Genomic DNA, 17,342 nt, shown 5'->3' on the forward strand with positions numbered 1-17,342 from the left:
CAAACGTTTTTTTTTTCTCGGGGTCGGGGTGGGGGGCATCATAAAGGAATTATGCTTAGGGCACCAAAATGGCTAGCAGCGGCACTGGTAATAGTAACAGTAGGTGTGAATGGGAAGAAAAATCAATGAGTTTCTGCTGGGAAAGAGAGGAGAGATCCAGCTGCACATGAAGGTAAATGATTTATTCATACACAAGGAGAAACACAAGTACGCAGCCTCATAGCATCGGCCATGGGAGTGTATCCATAAACACATCTATTCACCCACACTGTAAATACACACTCTTCAGTGATCATCTGAGAAAACCAATTCATTTTTAATCTATTTCACCATGTTCCTTGTTTTCCGGAGGGACAGGTACAGAGGCACGGGGGTGGAAAGTGTATTTCCACCAAGAAAATTGCTCATGGACTTTATGTTAATTGAGTAGGTCAAGGGAAACAGGAGAGCTATACCCCGAATTTCTCATTTATGGCTTCTTCTCTTCAAACAGCTGGATTTACTGTAGATTTGTTGGGCTAATGACATTGCGAGTACAGCTGTGCCAAATGAAGTCTGCTAGAAAATACCTTTTATAATCTGTTAATTCCACATGCTTGACTCTGCCAAACAGTGTGTTGCCAAATTGGAACAAGGAGCACAATAAAATACTGAGGATTGAGTGTAAAACAAATTTATGCCTAGCCTAGGCACTGCTTAATGCAGAGAAAATGAGCGAGGAGCTTTACCCACATTTGTCTCGCTGTGCAGGTTAATCAAGCGTATTTGGGGAAGCCTGGCTGTGACAGAATGCTGAGCAGAGGGCTTCTTTCATGCATTGAAATTCAGTGTCCTTGGCAAAGGGATTCTTTATCTCCCTCCCAAAATTTTCCCAGTGCATTAGATGAATGCATTATCACTCAAATCAAAATGTGAGGCAGCCCATAATTTGCTCCCTTCTATGGTTCCATCACTGACTGAAATCTCAAGCCCCGAGGTCAGCAGAGCACAGAAACTGCCTGATGGTGATTACTTCTGAATTTGAAATGGAGACAAAGAGTGGGGTGTAGAAACGTGTGCTTAAATACTCAGTTTTAACATCAAGGACTAGCATTCCCCTCTGGCATTATTTAAATAGTGCACACTCCCAACTTCATTTACCTACCAACCCAATGCTGCTGGATAGTGTTGTGGTAGCTCCACTGGTCACCAACCATTCTTTTGACCAGCTCTGATTAGTGGTTAGCATGAACAAATTATTCATAGATTCCTTTTGTCAGAGCTAAATGGGATTTTCTGGTCTTGAAAAGAGGGAATTAGTGGTTCTTGACAGAGTTAATAACCAGAGCCTGAGTGGACAGAGATTATCTCTTTTAACCTGCATTATATAGATAGACACTACCTCCTAGTGGCAATAAAATGACAGTGCATCTAATTTCCAATACCAGAATATAGCCAGATTAACAACTTGATGTTTTTTTCTTTTGGCAAATTTCAAATAACTTGTTATAATACAACCCCTATTTAACATATTGTCTTACTTCAACTATACTAATGTAGCAAAATCTTTCATTAGAGCCAAGTCAAGGATGACATTACAAAAAGAAACCAATGTGCTGGCAGTGTTTGGGATGCCATACATGAATTATGGTTCTGTGGTACTCCAGCATTTTAGTATTGCACTTCCATAGCGTTGAGGGATTTACAAGAGATGGATTAATAAAGGAATGGTAAAAATTGAAGCAACAGAGGCTGAGATATCCTGACTTTTAGTATGGGTCAAGATCCAAAAATACTGGATCCTACTTGTCCCATAATGCAACCCAATAGTGTCTTTCATTAGATCCCCCTGCCTCCTGAATTCGCACTTCTTTTAAACCCCACAACTTCAGTTAGTAAAGCAGGCCAAAGCTGAACTAACCTGCGACGACAACGTTTGGACAGCGAATAAACTGAACTTAATGTGCAAAATCAAAACACAACAAACTCACAGTCAGAGCTGTCGAGTTGTTTTGAAATATCTAGACATTTGGTCCGAGTAACAGCAACAAGCAGAGAAAAGTCAATTTGCAAGAAAAAAATGTTTATTCCTTGTAAACCTCACAGAGCGAGAGCACAGCCAAGGTCGGACCTGGGGAGAAACAGAGCAGTGACTGTTGGCATAGAAAACAAAAAACAAACAAAAACACTTCTCTATACTTCCAACAATCAGTTGACCAAACAACTGACTAAACTGTAATTTTCACAACATTTTTTTTTCTCTCCCGGGAGCCAATGACAGCAATCTGAGCAAAAAAAGCTTCTCCATTTACAGTAGGGGAAAACCACACGCACAACAATGACCATTTCAGATGATGGTGAAACCACATCAGACTCAATCGATTTTCTTCCTGCAGGAAAATAACAATAATAGCAGAAACAGGAGTAAAGAAAACTGCTTTACACCTGCCCAACAGTTGCAAATACTGTAACATTCACAAAAAGAAACTTGACTTTCTAGTCCCTTACTTTTAACTACAGTCTACTACAAACAGGTGACCACTTTCTCTACCTGCTTAACAGAAATGTCCATTAAGTGATATTCAACTGGATATTTGACAAACATGTCAGCCAATGTATTTGCAGTACATTCTTGAACACACTACTAGAGAAACAAGCATTCCAGTCTTGGCACACGAACTGAAATGGAGGATTAATTAAATAAAATCTTTTCACTGCTATATCAAAGTTGGCATTCCCAAAGCTTTGTTTACATTGCACGGTCTATCTTTACAGTTTTCCCTTTCAAAACAGAATTTGTTTTCTACAGTGCAACTTTAAACTGGAAATCAAAAAGAAACAAGTGGGCAGCAGCTAAACCGAGGGATTTGGGGTTTAACAGCAGCAGAGATGAGCTTCTGTGAGTGGACATGAGACCTGTGTGCAGTAGACTCTGTGGTGGCTAACATCATGTCAACAAACTGACAACAGCCAAATAGGAGTACATTTTAAAGTCTTGGATTTGGTGCTGTCTCATGTCTCTGTTAAATGTGACTTAAGGGACCAAGCTGCCCTTGAGTGGACACGTTGGCTCAGCTTCCCTACCAGTTGGGAAATCAGTAGAGTCTAAAAAACCAAATCAGCGTCCGAAGGCAACTTTGTCCCACTTCACTTGGCGAGGTCAAATTCTTATCCTTTCCAGCTTAGCCAGATGCTTCACCACTAATTCAGAAGGGTTGGGCCGTATCACATTATCAAACTCACTCTACGTCCTCAACTCAAGGCACTGTGATCATTACAACTGATGAAAGACCATGTAGAGTACTGAGAAGCCGATACACATGTATACAGACTTCTCTTAGTGCACTCTGTCTTCAACTCAAAAACTCTTTCAGAAAATACAGCTGGGAAAACCAAACTGCTGTTTTTTTCACTGATGCTGAACATTAGGAGCTGCTTGCTTTTTATATGTATATATAAATTTTCCTTTCTCCCAACTTGTTGCAATTAACACTTCTAGCCTGTTGAAATCAATACTTGGACCTTAAAGAGTGAACAAATAGAACCACACAATACACTTTAAAAACAAAATTACCACCAAACCCCAAAGCAGCTAAGAGCAGGGTTGATTTGGTGTCTTAAAAAATAAATTAAACATGACAAGGGCGAGAGTCTGTGCCAACTTTGCACTACATTCCTCTGGTTGTACAGATGTTGCCATACTACCTTGGGAGAAAACAATCTGTCAAAGAAATTGGGATACAAGTCAGGCTGAATGACTAATGAAGGAGAACGTTTTCCAATTTTTAGGAGGGGGAAAAAATAAATAAATAAAAAAATAATCAACCTAAAATAAAAAAGCAGCTATTCCCCAGGAGCAAAGAGCAGGTAACTGGTTGCAGGTGGTTGCAGTGGCGGTGGGAAAGGGAGAGCATCACCCTTGAAATACATACCCGATTCTGTGAGGTTTCACTAGACACTTAAGAGAAAAAAAAAAAAGGGACGTCCTAGTTGACATGTGATGTCCGTTTTAAGTTTTTTTTGTCTTTTGTTTTAACTACAACAAATACAGTCACACAATACAACATCCTTCTGACCTGGCGAGGAGAAAAATAAAAACCCAAGAAAACAACGTTCTCAGCCGCAGACATGCCGAGCAGATTGGAAAGTGGGCGGGCCTGCAGGAAAAATAAAAATGATGGAAGGATGGCGGGAGGGAGGGCAAAGCGTTCACTTTTTGAGTGGCTGGTAAACAGAGGCGTTGGGATCTAGGCCGGAGGGATTGGTGTCCATGAACTTGGAAGAGTAGTGTGGGGCCACAGGAGTCATGCTGCTGGTGTCGGCTGTGTACGAGATGCTGGGCATGACGGCCATCACTTCGGCTATCTTCTGCTTCAGATCTTTTATCTCCTGGTCCTTCTGCAGGATCTGACCTGAAAACAGACATCAACACGTCAGTGAGAATATGGTTCAAACCCATTATCTGTAGGTGTGCTCACACTGCAAGTATCGTGTGTGAATGAATATGCTGTTTATGGAAATCAGGCTGACCTTGTGCAATCTCCAGCTGTCTCTTGGCGTCTCCCAATGCAGAGAAGAGGTCCAGTTTGATCCGGGTCTCTGCACTCAGGCTGTTCTCCAGGTGCTGGGTCTTGTCCTGCATGGCTGACAGCGCTGACATCAGCACCTCTGTGTCTTTTTCATTTTCCTTATATTTATGAAGCTCCTGTGAAATGGACAAGAGATACAGTTAGGGAAAAGTCAGGGGGGTTACTGTCTGTGGCTGGGTGCTTTAGCACTATGTAAATGCTGTCTGACATAAATAAAGGCTGATATTTTTGAAGCAATTCTTAAAAATATATTAAAGGTTGTTTCATAAATTTGTATGATTGACTTTTTGCTCATTCAAAGATAGTGTAATGACGGGCTGAATGACTTTAAAAGTTTTTTTTTATAATGAAGATTTCTTTGTTTCCCTGGCACAAACTGGGGAATAAATAACAAATACAAAATAAACAACCAAAATATAAATAAATAAATAAAAAATATTCGGTATTGGCATTGGATATTGGCCTATTTGTTATTTTAAACATCGGTATCGGCCCAGAATTTCACAATCGGTGCATCCCTAATATTTACTGTTTTTACACTGTTCACTTGACTAGTACACCCTGGGATTAGCTAGTTCTGAGCCACTATAACTGGGAAAGAACTCCAAGAAATGCTCCATCATGATGTAGACATATGCATGTTACATTCTGCTGTATCACTTATGTCTTGTGAAGCTTTGTCACACATTTGAGCACTAGCTTTGGTCCAGCATATTGCAAAAGCTATTTGCATGCACTGACAAATGCAGAACTGGCAATGTACACAAGACTGCAATAGGTTCATTTTTATTTTCATTTTTTATCTGTACTTGATGGTGACAATTCTTATAAATACTCGAATTTATAAAAAAAAAAAAAAAAAAAAAAAAAAAAATCCTTACCTGAACTTTCAGTTCAAGCTCTCTGATCTGGTCCTCCTTTAGCTTGATGTCCATTGTTAGTTTCTTACACTCTGTTTCTAATTCAGTGATCCGCCGCCGCAGCGTGTCTGTGCACTCCCCTCTGAAAAAAATGGAGAAAAGAAAGTAGTGAATTTATACTGATGCTAAGAACAAACCATAACTTGAAAGAAACAAAAACGACAAGTCAGGAGTAAAATGGTTATTTAAAACTAAATTCAAATAGGTCAGATGTGCAACTACCTGGAAGCTGCTGCTAGTGCTACTGCTCTGGCTGCCGTGGCCTCCTCTAACTTCTTTCGCTTCTTTTCATCTGTGAGCTGTTTCTCGGCGGTGGCTCGAGCCTCCTGCTCTGCTTTGAGCCTCTTCTCCAGTTGGCCCACTGCCTGTTTGTCCTTTTGCTTTGCCTGCACAGCATTATGGAGCCTACAAGTGCAAGGACACACATATCATAGAACAGCACATTAAACAAACAGGAAATATCAGTATCAGTAAATCTTACCTGTGCTGTATGTATCCATCACTGTTTCACATGTATAGAATTTATCTGAGCAGCCCATCCAAATTGTCTGGTATTTGTGATTTCATCTAGTCATCCTTTTGAAACTGAAAGTGCAGATAGATTGCAAAGTCTGCATCAATCTGAGGGACCTCTCGAGCAGACATTTCCAGATGAGAAATTTGCTTTTTTTGCAGCAAGTATTGATGTGATGATTTTTCTGACAACTGCTCTTTTCCTACAGTGTTATTTTATACTGCTGCATGACAATTACCACCCCAATGCCCCAATTAGTAATGATCCTAAAGCAAAAGAATCACTAGTGTAACCTTGGTTTGATGCAGTGAATAGTAGCCCCACTCACTTGTTTTGCAGCAGCTCGTTCTCCTGGCGCAGTTGGCCAAGCTCAGTGCGTATGGAGCGTTCAGCGCTGCCCAGCGAGCCAATCTGGCTGCGCAGGTCCTGCTCAACCTGCCGGCTGGCCTGCAGGTCTGCCTTCAACTTCTTAACATCCTGCTCCAATCTGTCCCAGGTGGGAGAGTGAACAGAGAAACACATTGACATGCTGCTTATATGACATTCAACATGATTATTAAAAAAAAATTAAACAAATAAATAAATAAATAAATGCATAAAAAGTGCATCTGCACATTCCAAGTAATGTTACATCTTAGTATCAATACATGTATGTAGTTATGGACACATGATATTGTGGCCTAATGATTATATACATGCCCCAGAACACAGTAACAAACAGCTACCTCAGAAAAGCATTCCCTAAATTATTATTGCAGCCAAAGCATGTTCATATTCAATTTATATAGAATTATAAATAAAATAAAGACCAGCTTAAGTCTTGATTGTGTCGAATACACAGTGTAACCAAGAAAAATACATTTACTTTATGCTTTTGACTGTTGTTGTTGAATATTATCAGTCCTTGTCAAACTTTAAGCAAGAGATAGTCTAAGATTTATGATAAGAACAAGAGAGACCTTAAATTAGAATTTGATGTTAGAGATACTAATTTATGTTGGTTCATCTGCTGTCACCTGAGACAGTCACCAAGAAAAATCTGCAACAAAAATCCACATTGCAAAGAGTAAACCACAGATCAAAATTAGAAAACACACACAGGGAGGCAATAAGACAATGACAGACAATGCACAATGCCTATTTTCTTTGACATTTTAAATTATCTGCCATCATCAATCCTATACTAAACCTACTTTTACACCTGAGAAATTACTCCCTTAAAAAAAAAAAAAAAAAAAAAAAAACACATTATCTGTTATTAAATCAACATTCTACTATGTTGCAAAGATTGCAAACATATAAAGAGTGAAATTACATTTTGCAACACCTTCAGTCAGATTAAAAGGCCCTTTGTTTGTTTGCTCCAGGTGCAACATCTGTCAAAATGTAACTGTTGCACTCCATAAAAGCACTAGAACCATAAAATAAACAGCAGCTAGTAGCCAGAGACTTTCAGTTAATGACATGCCAGAGTGAAGCAGCAAGCGATCCAAGAAAAAGATAACTAAAAACACATAGAATGCTTGGAAAGCACTGCCATTAGATGAAAGGTTTTCGGGCTGAATGAAATGATTGGCTGGGCTTATTACAGGCCTGCAACAGCCACAGATTCTTCATTTCCCCCCCCAGAGCATTTGATTTATTGATCGCTGTCGGGATGTAAAGAGAATTTCAACAAATACAACAAACAATGCTTCTGAAATACATCACCTACCCTAGCTTTTTAAGTGTGCACGGCTAAATGGAATGCACAGTGCAACAGTATTATACAGGGGAAAAAAATGTATCTATAAATAATATGATTGAATGGGTCTTGATATCAGTATCAGGATCAAGGACAAAAATGTCACCCGGATATGTCAGGGGAAAAATGCTTGAGTCTGAGACCATATTTGGTCTCAAACTCGAGACAAGGCGTAAGTTCTTAAAATAGTTAATTTCATAATATGTGACCACAATGTTTTTGTCAGTATAGTATAATAGAGTATGGTATAGTATATTCTTAAGGAGTATGTGTCTTGATGAATGTGTCTGAGCTTGTGCTTCCTACCTAACAAGTGCTTCTGGCTTGCTCAGCTGGTTGTTGGGGATACAGTTGTCTGTGGGATCCCTGTGGGAGCCACCTGATGTCCCCTTCCCAACTGCCAACTTGTGCTTCTTCTCATTCTTCCCCGTGGAAGAGGAGGACGATGGTGCAGAGGAGGGCACGCTGCCGTTGGTAGCACTATGGCTGCGGGGCGAGGAGTTGAGCGTTATGGCATTGCTGCTAGCATTTTTGTAGTTTTTGGACGAGGAGGAGGATGAGGAGGAGCAGGAGGAATTGTTGTCCTCTTTGAGCAACAGGTTCTCTGTGCTGCCCAGCTCTGTGGTCAGTCTCTTGTTGTTCATATGGTTCTCCATATACTCCATCTCCTGGAGTTTAGAGTCCACTGATGATGGCAGGATGCTGTTGCTGTTGTGCTGCTTTTTAGCCTCCCCGCCACCCCTTCCCTCTTTCCCTTTTTCTCTATACTCCAACTCCGGCAGTGGTGCCGATGTCTTTTTATTGGCTGGGGCGCCATTCTGTGACACAGGAGCTGTGTCCACTTCAGATATTCCTTTAGCAGCTGCTGCTGCTGCTGCATCATGAATAAAGAGGGAAGTGAAGGACATACATATGAAATATATATATATGACAACCGCCATAAGACTTAATCTTAAAGAGAGTCTCCTGAAGTTCTCTATCCTCTCTTGACCATTGTGTATTGTGTAATTCTCCATATGTTATATCTGAAACCTGACTTCATGCACTGACAGATGATTCAAATGTGTTGCTTAATTGTTGCTTGTGTGATAGCCAGACTTTGCCTACAACTGCACAACACAACCACAAAGCTGCGTTGCATTTCAAGTGATCAGTCTTTTTCTTATTTGTTGGCTAGTGAAACATCCTTTGCTGGCATCATGATTATTAGGTGCATGGTGTGTTTGTTTAAACTGTGAGGCAGGTGCACCTGCAACCACAGACTTTGGATAGAGAGGGAAATGCTGCTTGGCGTAAGGTTGGCTTGTTTGACAAAATAGATTCAAAGACAAGAACCTGATAAAAGCCTGGTTGTGATTTTTTTTTTTTTAAAGTTCTGTTCCTAGGGTCCATGTTTATTGTTACCATCAATTAAATCACATAAACAGGACCAAAATATATTGGGGAACTGTCTCACAAAACAAATACAAAGCCTAACAAGATCTAAAGCTGATCTAAACTCTAAAGCTATAGATGATTGATTTTAACCAACTTTACACAAGCTAAGACATAATTCAAACACATACTCATCTGTATTTATCAGGCCTTCATGTACATCAACAGTTGTACAAAAATAACAAAAGAAGAGCACCACTTCAAAACCTCTCATTACTGAAGCAGTGCCACACAGGACTTCAATGACCAAATCACTTCTCTATCACCAACAAGCATTACTGCCTTTCCGGTAGCTACCTGCCATCTCCACCAGTCTTGACTGACTGACGCAAGACTGACAGATTTTTCAAAACCCAATCCATAGATGTGTTATCACAGACTCAAGGCAGCAAGCTAGCTAACCAAACCACTATATGCCTAATTGAAGAAATTTCTATTTTGTGATTTTTATCTGTCTAATTAATCAAACAGTGATTTTATTGTTCAGCCATAGTAGAGTGTATGTGAGCCTCAGATTTCCCAAACTAGGTGCTTCATGTGTGCATACAGTATGCATGTATGTGTGTGTTTGAATCTTACCTTCTTCTGCTTCTCGCTCTTGCCTCTGAAGCATCTGTTGCTCTGGAGGCAAAGCCTGCTGCAAGAGCTGCATGTAAAACTCATTTTCCTTCTGCACCTCCTTCTGCTTCCGGAGGCGCATCTTATAGCTTACATAGCTCTTGAAGCCGAAACCCAGCGTGACCACTGGGTAGCCAATGCTACAGAGATGGACACAAGAAGTAAACTCATAAGTCTACTCTTGGGTCATAGATCAAAATCACAAATACTGATAAGATCACGTAAACACTTCTGCAAAAATGCACTTAAGTTATCAATAACATATACAGTAATTCTTCATTATAGTATGGTAACAGCTCAACTTCACAGCATAACAGGCTAACACAGCCAAATCCAGCTTGAAGATTTTAAGGGCTCCTTAGATTAAAATTGCAGACCTCTCTTAGCCTTACACAGTATACAACCTTACACTGTAGAGGTGCTACTTTAAACCTCTTTCAGGATTTTTCATTAATGTTTAGACAGCATGCTTATAATGCCTCTTCATAATAAGAGTCTTGGGGACAATCCAAGAGAAACCTCAGACAAGTATCTTTTTTGTTTATTTGTTGTTTTTTTTTTTACACAGAAATGAATACCAAACATATAGTTTTCTGAAAGCTAATGTCTAACATAACAAATTCAGTGGTGCAAAAGCTGGGATGTACAACTGTAAACTGCAATGCACAACAAATTTCACTACAGTTACTGCATCTTACTAAAGGAGGTACTAATTTTCATAGTTCCTACTTGCACAATAAGGCATATTTAAGTGCATTTATTCTCTAAAACTTTCAGGGAATCCAGCCGTACACTGATATCATGACAAAAATGAGCAAAGGGGAAAAAAAAGACGCACATGGCCTACAACATACCCATCAGGTGACAATTATTGACTTTAGTGTGTAGCAATGAATGAAGCTGTGTGACAATTTTGTTTAGTTAATATAATGTTGTCTTTACTTCACATCATTTCTCTGCACCATGCTGGCACTAAACCTAGACATGCCTTTCAGTCATAGTACATCTGTCAAGGACAGCCTTCCACTGCCTCTAGTTTAAAAAAAGAACAGTGGCTCACCAGTGTGCAGCAAAAGGACGACACAAGTCCACGTGGAAGTTCTTTAGGTCTTTGAATCTGATGGCTGCCTCTATGTACACAAAGAGTATCCATAGAGACACGGTGGGCAGACAGACGCCTCTCTCTGAAAAAACAAAGCAGGACAAAGATGTTATAAATGGCCATCTAACATCAGTGCTCTGAGTACCACCTGAATTGTGTCTATAGCAATGAGTAGGGTTGGGCGATATGACGGTATATACCGTGCAACGGTACAAATGTGTCCACTGGTAGAGATTTGGCAATACGGTTTCCACCGCGGGAGCTATCCCTTAGCAGTGTTTCCCCCAAAGCCCCCCCAAAAAAGAAATGTAAATGTTATTTACTCAGTGCAAAAGACTTTACTGCGTTTTGCTGTCATTTACGGTCGTGCTAGTTTCTCTCCTCTGCTCCCTTCGTTTCACTGAGGGAAGGGTACACACACACGGGGTAGAGCAGAGGTGATAGGTGAAGTGAACGTTAACGACAACTCATTATGTAATGTAATGTCGGGAGATGCAGTGACCTAAACCACTGGTGAGTAAGAAAAGGTATAAATAATATGTCATTTGTTAAGCTATGAGTAGAGAAAAAGTCCGCTCACTGCTAGGCTAATGTGTAAAATGCCATAGGCTTAAGCTAATAATGGTGACTAGCAAAAACCTATTGTTTTGTCTATGAACCTTGACAGTTATATATTCCCCACTACAAAAGCAGTCAAAGGGATAACACTGCTTAGTGTCTCTTAGAATATTTTGGCCATATCGCCCATCCCTAGCAATGAGTACCAAAAACTGACAAAGTTGGCACAGAATGCTTGATCATTAATCGTGTTTCCATCTAATTGTCAAGCAAATTTGAACCAAACTTTTGAAATGGCGCAAAAAAGAAAAAAAAAAAAAAGGAAAATTAGGCAAGTTTCCATCAACTGCTTTAGAGCATATAAACTAGGCTACACAAAGCGTAGTTTTGTCAGAAGTTGGTGGTATAGGCTACGTAGTGCATGGCTGTAATAAACAGTAGAAGAAGCAGAAGTTGCAAACCAAAAAAAACTGTTGTGTGCCAACCGCCAATAAACCTCGAAGAAGAAGAAACAAAACCAGTCGACTTGGCTATCTACGAGAGAAAAATGGAGAGAGGTCTTCAGGAATAGAAACAGCTTCTTCTTCTTCTCAGCTGAGCAGTCATGTGAGTTTAATGTCTGCTACGTCAGAACTTATTTGGATAAGGTGTTTTCATCTCCCATTAAGCGAATTAACTATTTTGAAAAAGGCAAAACCCACCTCAAATGATGGTAAAATCCTTTTTTGCGAAATCGAATAAGTTTTTTCGAATTTTTAAATTTCCATCAACCTTTTCTAATGCGATACTTCAAAATGCACATAAAAATACATTGATGGAAACATGGCTAGTTTACTTATTCTTTCATAAGATACTGCCTAAATCAATATTTTGTGCTGTATTCAGGAAAAGTTCTTATATGTCTATGTCTTACAACACTGCTGGCTTGGTCCTAGTGCTCACTAGATGATGTGGTAACCAATTTGAATCTCCCAAACTAATTTTTTAGAATACGGACATTGGCAGGGTCATTATGGACTCCCGTCGTCCCCCTGCTGTGAGAGTCCCTCCTGTGCTCTTGATCGGATCTAGCACATCCCGCTTGTTATCAAAAATGCTTTATATATATATATATATATATATATATATATATTTTTTTTTTTTTTTTTAGAATACACCTGCCCAAAATTTAGTCATGAGAGTAAAGACTTGATGAACACAGACCTGTCCCTCTCCCTCTCACACGCGGTAAGGACAGGTAGAGCATCCTTCTATACAAACCTTAAACTTCTCTACACTCTGTATAGGTCTTTACTGACACCCCATTATCCCTGAACACAGAGTGGTCAGGATACAGACACTACCCATTGTCTCCTTGTTTGCAATAAACTCAGACACTTTCACCACCAGGCTGTAGAGTGGTAAGAGATATTAATACTCCTGTGACATCATATGGATGAGAATGTCACTGGTGCGTAAAGTTGGAGGGCTCCGAAAGCAACTGGGGACCACTCTGTGTTTCTCCCTCCCCCAACTGGCACTAGGATTTCAATCTGACACCTGGCCTTTGGTCAACACAGGGGGATACCGCTAAATCAGGCTGACAACTAATCCGCAGAGTGCAGCTCACTTACACACACCATGCAAATTTCTAAGAAGCAAGCCAACTATTTGTAAATAAGATAACACAATGTGCATGGGTGTTGCACAAGGCTTTTCACAACTGCTTTTCCCTTAAGCATTAAGTGGAAGAACGACACAAAACAGTGCAAATTCCAATAATTTGTGTTATCTCTGACTTAAAAGAATGATTTATCTTAATAGTCCATCGTGTAAATACACAGAAGGTTTCTTCCTTCCGTCTTTTGTTTGCATTGTTGAACAGAACTAATGTAGAGACAAAGGTCGCAACCACGAGGTGTCTTTTGTTTCTGATTTACAGTATGAGCCTTTCCCAAAACATCAGTCAAGTTAATCGCTGGCATTTGCCAATTTCTTATATGCAATATTTCTGCTAACAAATATCAAGACACCTTTACATTGGATGGCTTTACCTGTGTGCCAAACATACTGCACCCACACATAGGTACTTGCAGCGAAGAATAGCCATTGCACTGGGATGAAGAGGAGGCAAATGATGTCCGAGGTAAACGCAACACACACAAAGAATACTGAGAAGGCCTGTTGGGGAGAGGAGAGGTGGTTATGATAAACCAGCAATACAAGCAGTAAAGAGAGATGTAGGTTGTTTGTCCCTGTTAGTATTTCATGCTCAAAACTTAAACCATTCCCTTATAAAAAGACAAAAAAAAAAAGGAATGGTTTCGAGACTAACAACCAGCCTTAAGCTGTTGGACGCCAATTCATAGAAGGGTTGGTGTCCTTAGCTACACTTTATAATGGGAGTGATCTGGTCCTGGGTGATTAAACTCCATATTTCAGTGAAAAATTATACCATGAATGGTTATACAAATATAAAATTTTTGGTTCTCTCTTTCTGCATCTCACACACCAACAAACACACACCTACACAATGCATTTAAATAAGAACAGGCTGTCCAGCATTAATAATGACCTAAAGCCTGATTAGATCTGTAGTTTGTACATTATATCAGATTAGAGTTCTGATCCTAAGAGGTGGCAAACAAGGTAAAGGTGAAAACAAATTGTTGTTTTTGAGTGTAGTAGAATTCAGCTGAACTGACTGAAAGCTCAGATTTGTTTAGGATGTCCCTATGTTGATAATCTGAAATCCGTTGTCCATTATACACCTGCAGCAGCATTCTCCTGCCTCTGATATTTAAAGCTGCTCTCTCCTGTTTCTGAGCCCTGGTCGCCTCCTGGGTTCTCAAGAAGCTGCTACTCCTTTTGTTTGGGGTTTGGCTGTCTCAGAATCAGTGTTACCACCTTGTGGGTTATTCTATGATTTGAAGGGATATCATCTAACTCTTCACTCCACACTATCACTTTTCCTCTTGCTAATTAAGTAAATCACTGATAATGTTTACATGCACACAAGAAATCTGATTAGGAGAAATCAGGCAAGAAATTACATATTTTAATCAAAGCTGAGATATCTTAAGTTTATTACTGACAAATAATGCAGCAGCATTAAGTTGTTTATATTTAGGTTGAAGCATTTAGACTGACGGTGCCATGATAAGACATGTTCTGTAGTGCGAAAGACACTTTTGTCTTACTGTGTCCATGTGTCAGTATTTTACAAATAACCATTAACAGTTCAATTGTGGCAAATGACTTACAGTGTGTAGTCTTTTGTTTTTATTTGGGTTTCAGGTTTAGTCTGATTTTGGATTTAAAATAGACGCACCACTATGTGTACTGTTCTTTCCTTTCATCACACCACACTGCTGTCAAAGTGATACTTTCCATGTTCTGGGCAACAATAACCGGGTTACTTAATTTCACAAATAAATGCGGTGACCATGAGAGCAGCTATGGTGCCGAAGACCTTCAAAACTCAACATCTCAGTAAGAAAATCAGAACAGGATGATAATCAAAGTCCATAATTATAGCGCATGTCTGCACTTGCATATTTTAGTGCATCATCTAAAAGTTCAGTATTGAACAGAGAAAAACAAAAAGTTGAAAAGATGGCTATGTCTAAAACCTTGCGCTTTCTCCACCTTAATGAAAACATAATAAATATCAGGACATAGCCACTTACCAGCCCCTGGTATCTAAAGGAGTCGTACACACTCCGGATGAAGAGCCAGAATGGCCAGAGGTACTCAAACCTGAACTCCAGTACAAAGTCTGCCAGCAGTACCAGAGCCCACACCACCAGAAACTTCAGGTACAGGAAGGTACTAAAAAATTTAAAGAAAAATTGGATGACAAGATGTTTTGGAACACAAATGCACTACAACATTCACAAGTCTTTTTATATACACACACACATATACATATATATATATATATATATATATATATATATATATATACACACAGAACAAGTATATAGAAATTCAAGAAACTTGTGAAGACATTCCAGAAGAGATCTATGGCTGCACTTGCATATGTTCTTATATGATGCTGCTTTGAACATTTGGCAACAATGACAGCGGTGCCAAACTACAGTATATTAATTTCTCAACAGTTGTGGAGGCATACACACATATTAAATGTAATTTGTAATTAATTTAATTTAAAAATGTAATTTGTTGGTCGGTCTTTCCTAGTGCCACAATTCATGTCAATTTAATAAGATAGATGTATTTTACCGCAGTTGACATTTTTGTTGTTAGAGCACTGAGACCCAGAAAGTGACACAGTAGGGGTGTTCTTTGATCTCAAAGCATGACTGTTTTGTGATGGGGGAACATGTTCAATAATTCAAGAACTGCCCTACATCTCTAGGTCTAGATGCCACGTTGTAACGAGTGGCCTTTAACGTTGGATTTACCAGATACATAGGAAGGCACATAGAGGTAACCTGACAGGTGTGGATGGAGAAGGACAAATAAGCAACATTAAGTTGTCTAAATTGAAAAGCGCAACATATACTCTTCAAAAATCAGACTGACTACAGTCTTATCAGCTCGTGTTTACAGTTAATTTTAACATACGTTACACTATTACTGGATAAGTAACGGTAAGGCGCATGTAGAGAAGTTGGCAATGAGCAGACAAAGCTGCTGTGATGCTAGCTAACATAAGTTACCTTAGCTAACAGGGAAGCGGCTAATTTGACGCAGCTAGCAGATGACAACTGGCGTGGGCAAATGGTAGTCTGGGTTGTTTAATTAGTATCCAACAATCCACTACAACTTATTTCAAACAGTAACGTTGCTGTGAAAGATACCTTGTGACATGATTTAATACAGGCTGCTTCGGGGCCTAGCGCTAAAGCTAGCTTAACGGCGAACGTTACTTGCTAATGTAACGTTACTAGGAAAACATACCGTTAGCATACACTACGCTATCACTAGCAGCTAGCTAGCTAGCTAGCGGTGGCAGTTCATTGACATCAGTGGTAACGTTAGGAAGTTTCACGTTCTGCAGCTATTAAGCACCAAGCATCTCCATTCAGTGGCCCCCATTATTGTCATGAGGAAGACCCCTTCACCAGGTTCCGTATGAGTTACCTGCCGTATATACCCTCAGTGATTCGGTTCCGTTTTAACGGCCGTCGGAGTTTGCTGCAGTCCGCATTGCGCCGCTTCATCCTCCTCCCCTTGGCTTTGGCCTTCGAGTAACCACTGTAATCTTATCCAGTTTTCTTGTGTATCCGGACAAAGATAAAAAATGAAGTGCCTGTGGTATATGTCGCTGTTATTATTTTTCCCCACTGGAAACAAAGAAATAAATAAAGGACTCTATTCGGGAACCTCCTCTTTTTCTGTTAGCGCAGACTCAATAAGCCCAATCCGCGCTGTATTTTACGTCCAGTTGTCAGACGGCTGGTATGTCCAATCAATCTATCCGCCGAGGCCTCTCTCTTTGACGGATATAGAGATGAGCCACTTACGTAGCACCGTGGCCGGTCGCTCAGTTCTGCTCAGCCAAAGACAACAGGGAAGAGAGAGGAAGCGAGTCCCGCTGTGTGTGGAAGGTCTCGCCGTTAAACTAATCAGATTTTTGTGGACAAATTGGGCATCGCTGATTGACCAATGAACTGATCACGGAGGCGGGTTTTTTTTCCTTAGAGGGTTTTTTTTTTCACTTTGGTTTATTATGAGCAGAACATATGCAGTCTTTGGGACAAAATTCCCTTTGTGCCAGATTCAAAACATCCATTCCAACATACGATAGTTATTTATATCGGGGCCTTTGTGTGTGGTTCATTGACGGACTTGCCCCAAGGCCTTGTATGTCATCTCTGTTTTGCTACCAGGTTCAAATGTGTGCATAGTGTGGGTTGCAGTTATCGTTGCTTATGAT

At 40.0% G+C, this 17,342-nt stretch overlaps 1 protein-coding gene across 3 annotated transcripts; it reads right to left on the bottom strand.

The window, feature by feature from the left end:
- Positions 1-2,041: 2,041 nt before the first annotated feature.
- Positions 2,042-17,021, bottom strand: maco1b (macoilin 1b). Of its 3 annotated transcripts, none has more exons than XM_044167911.1 (11): positions 16,547-17,021; positions 15,127-15,268; positions 13,492-13,618; positions 10,859-10,982; positions 9,760-9,938; positions 8,053-8,617; positions 6,331-6,489; positions 5,711-5,893; positions 5,450-5,570; positions 4,510-4,684; positions 2,042-4,391 (listed from the first exon to the last, which is right to left on the bottom strand). In XM_044167911.1, the coding sequence occupies exons 1-11, from the start codon at positions 16,624-16,626 to the stop codon at positions 4,189-4,191; spliced, it is 2,058 nt and encodes a 685-aa protein (XP_044023846.1). In that variant the 5' UTR covers positions 16,627-17,021; the 3' UTR covers positions 2,042-4,188. The 3 variants fall into 3 exon arrangements, with proteins under 3 accessions (XP_044023846.1, XP_044023844.1, XP_044023845.1); XM_044167909.1 differs by having other exon boundaries at positions 8,053-8,623; XM_044167910.1 differs by having other exon boundaries at positions 8,053-8,620; positions 16,547-17,020.
- Positions 17,022-17,342: the final 321 nt, after the last annotated feature.

The sequence above is a fragment of the Siniperca chuatsi genome, linkage group LG15 (assembly GCF_020085105.1).
Source record: "Siniperca chuatsi isolate FFG_IHB_CAS linkage group LG15, ASM2008510v1, whole genome shotgun sequence".
Lineage (NCBI taxonomy): Eukaryota > Metazoa > Chordata > Actinopteri > Centrarchiformes > Sinipercidae > Siniperca > Siniperca chuatsi.

What these genes read in the sequence shown, in the direction of transcription:
- maco1b (XM_044167909.1), bottom strand. Translation starts at nt 16,626, where the DNA reads ATGAAGCGGCGCAATGCGGACTGCAGCAAACTCCGACGGCCGTTAAAA. An exon ending in GCAGTATGTTTGGCACACAG is followed by an intron (nt 10,983 to 13,491) that starts GTAAAGCCATCC and finishes TTGTTTTTTCAG; the next exon opens with AGAGAGGCGTCTGTCTGCCC. An exon ending in CGTCCTTTTGCTGCACACTG is followed by an intron (nt 9,939 to 10,858) that starts GTGAGCCACTGT and finishes CCATCTCTGTAG; the next exon opens with CATTGGCTACCCAGTGGTCA.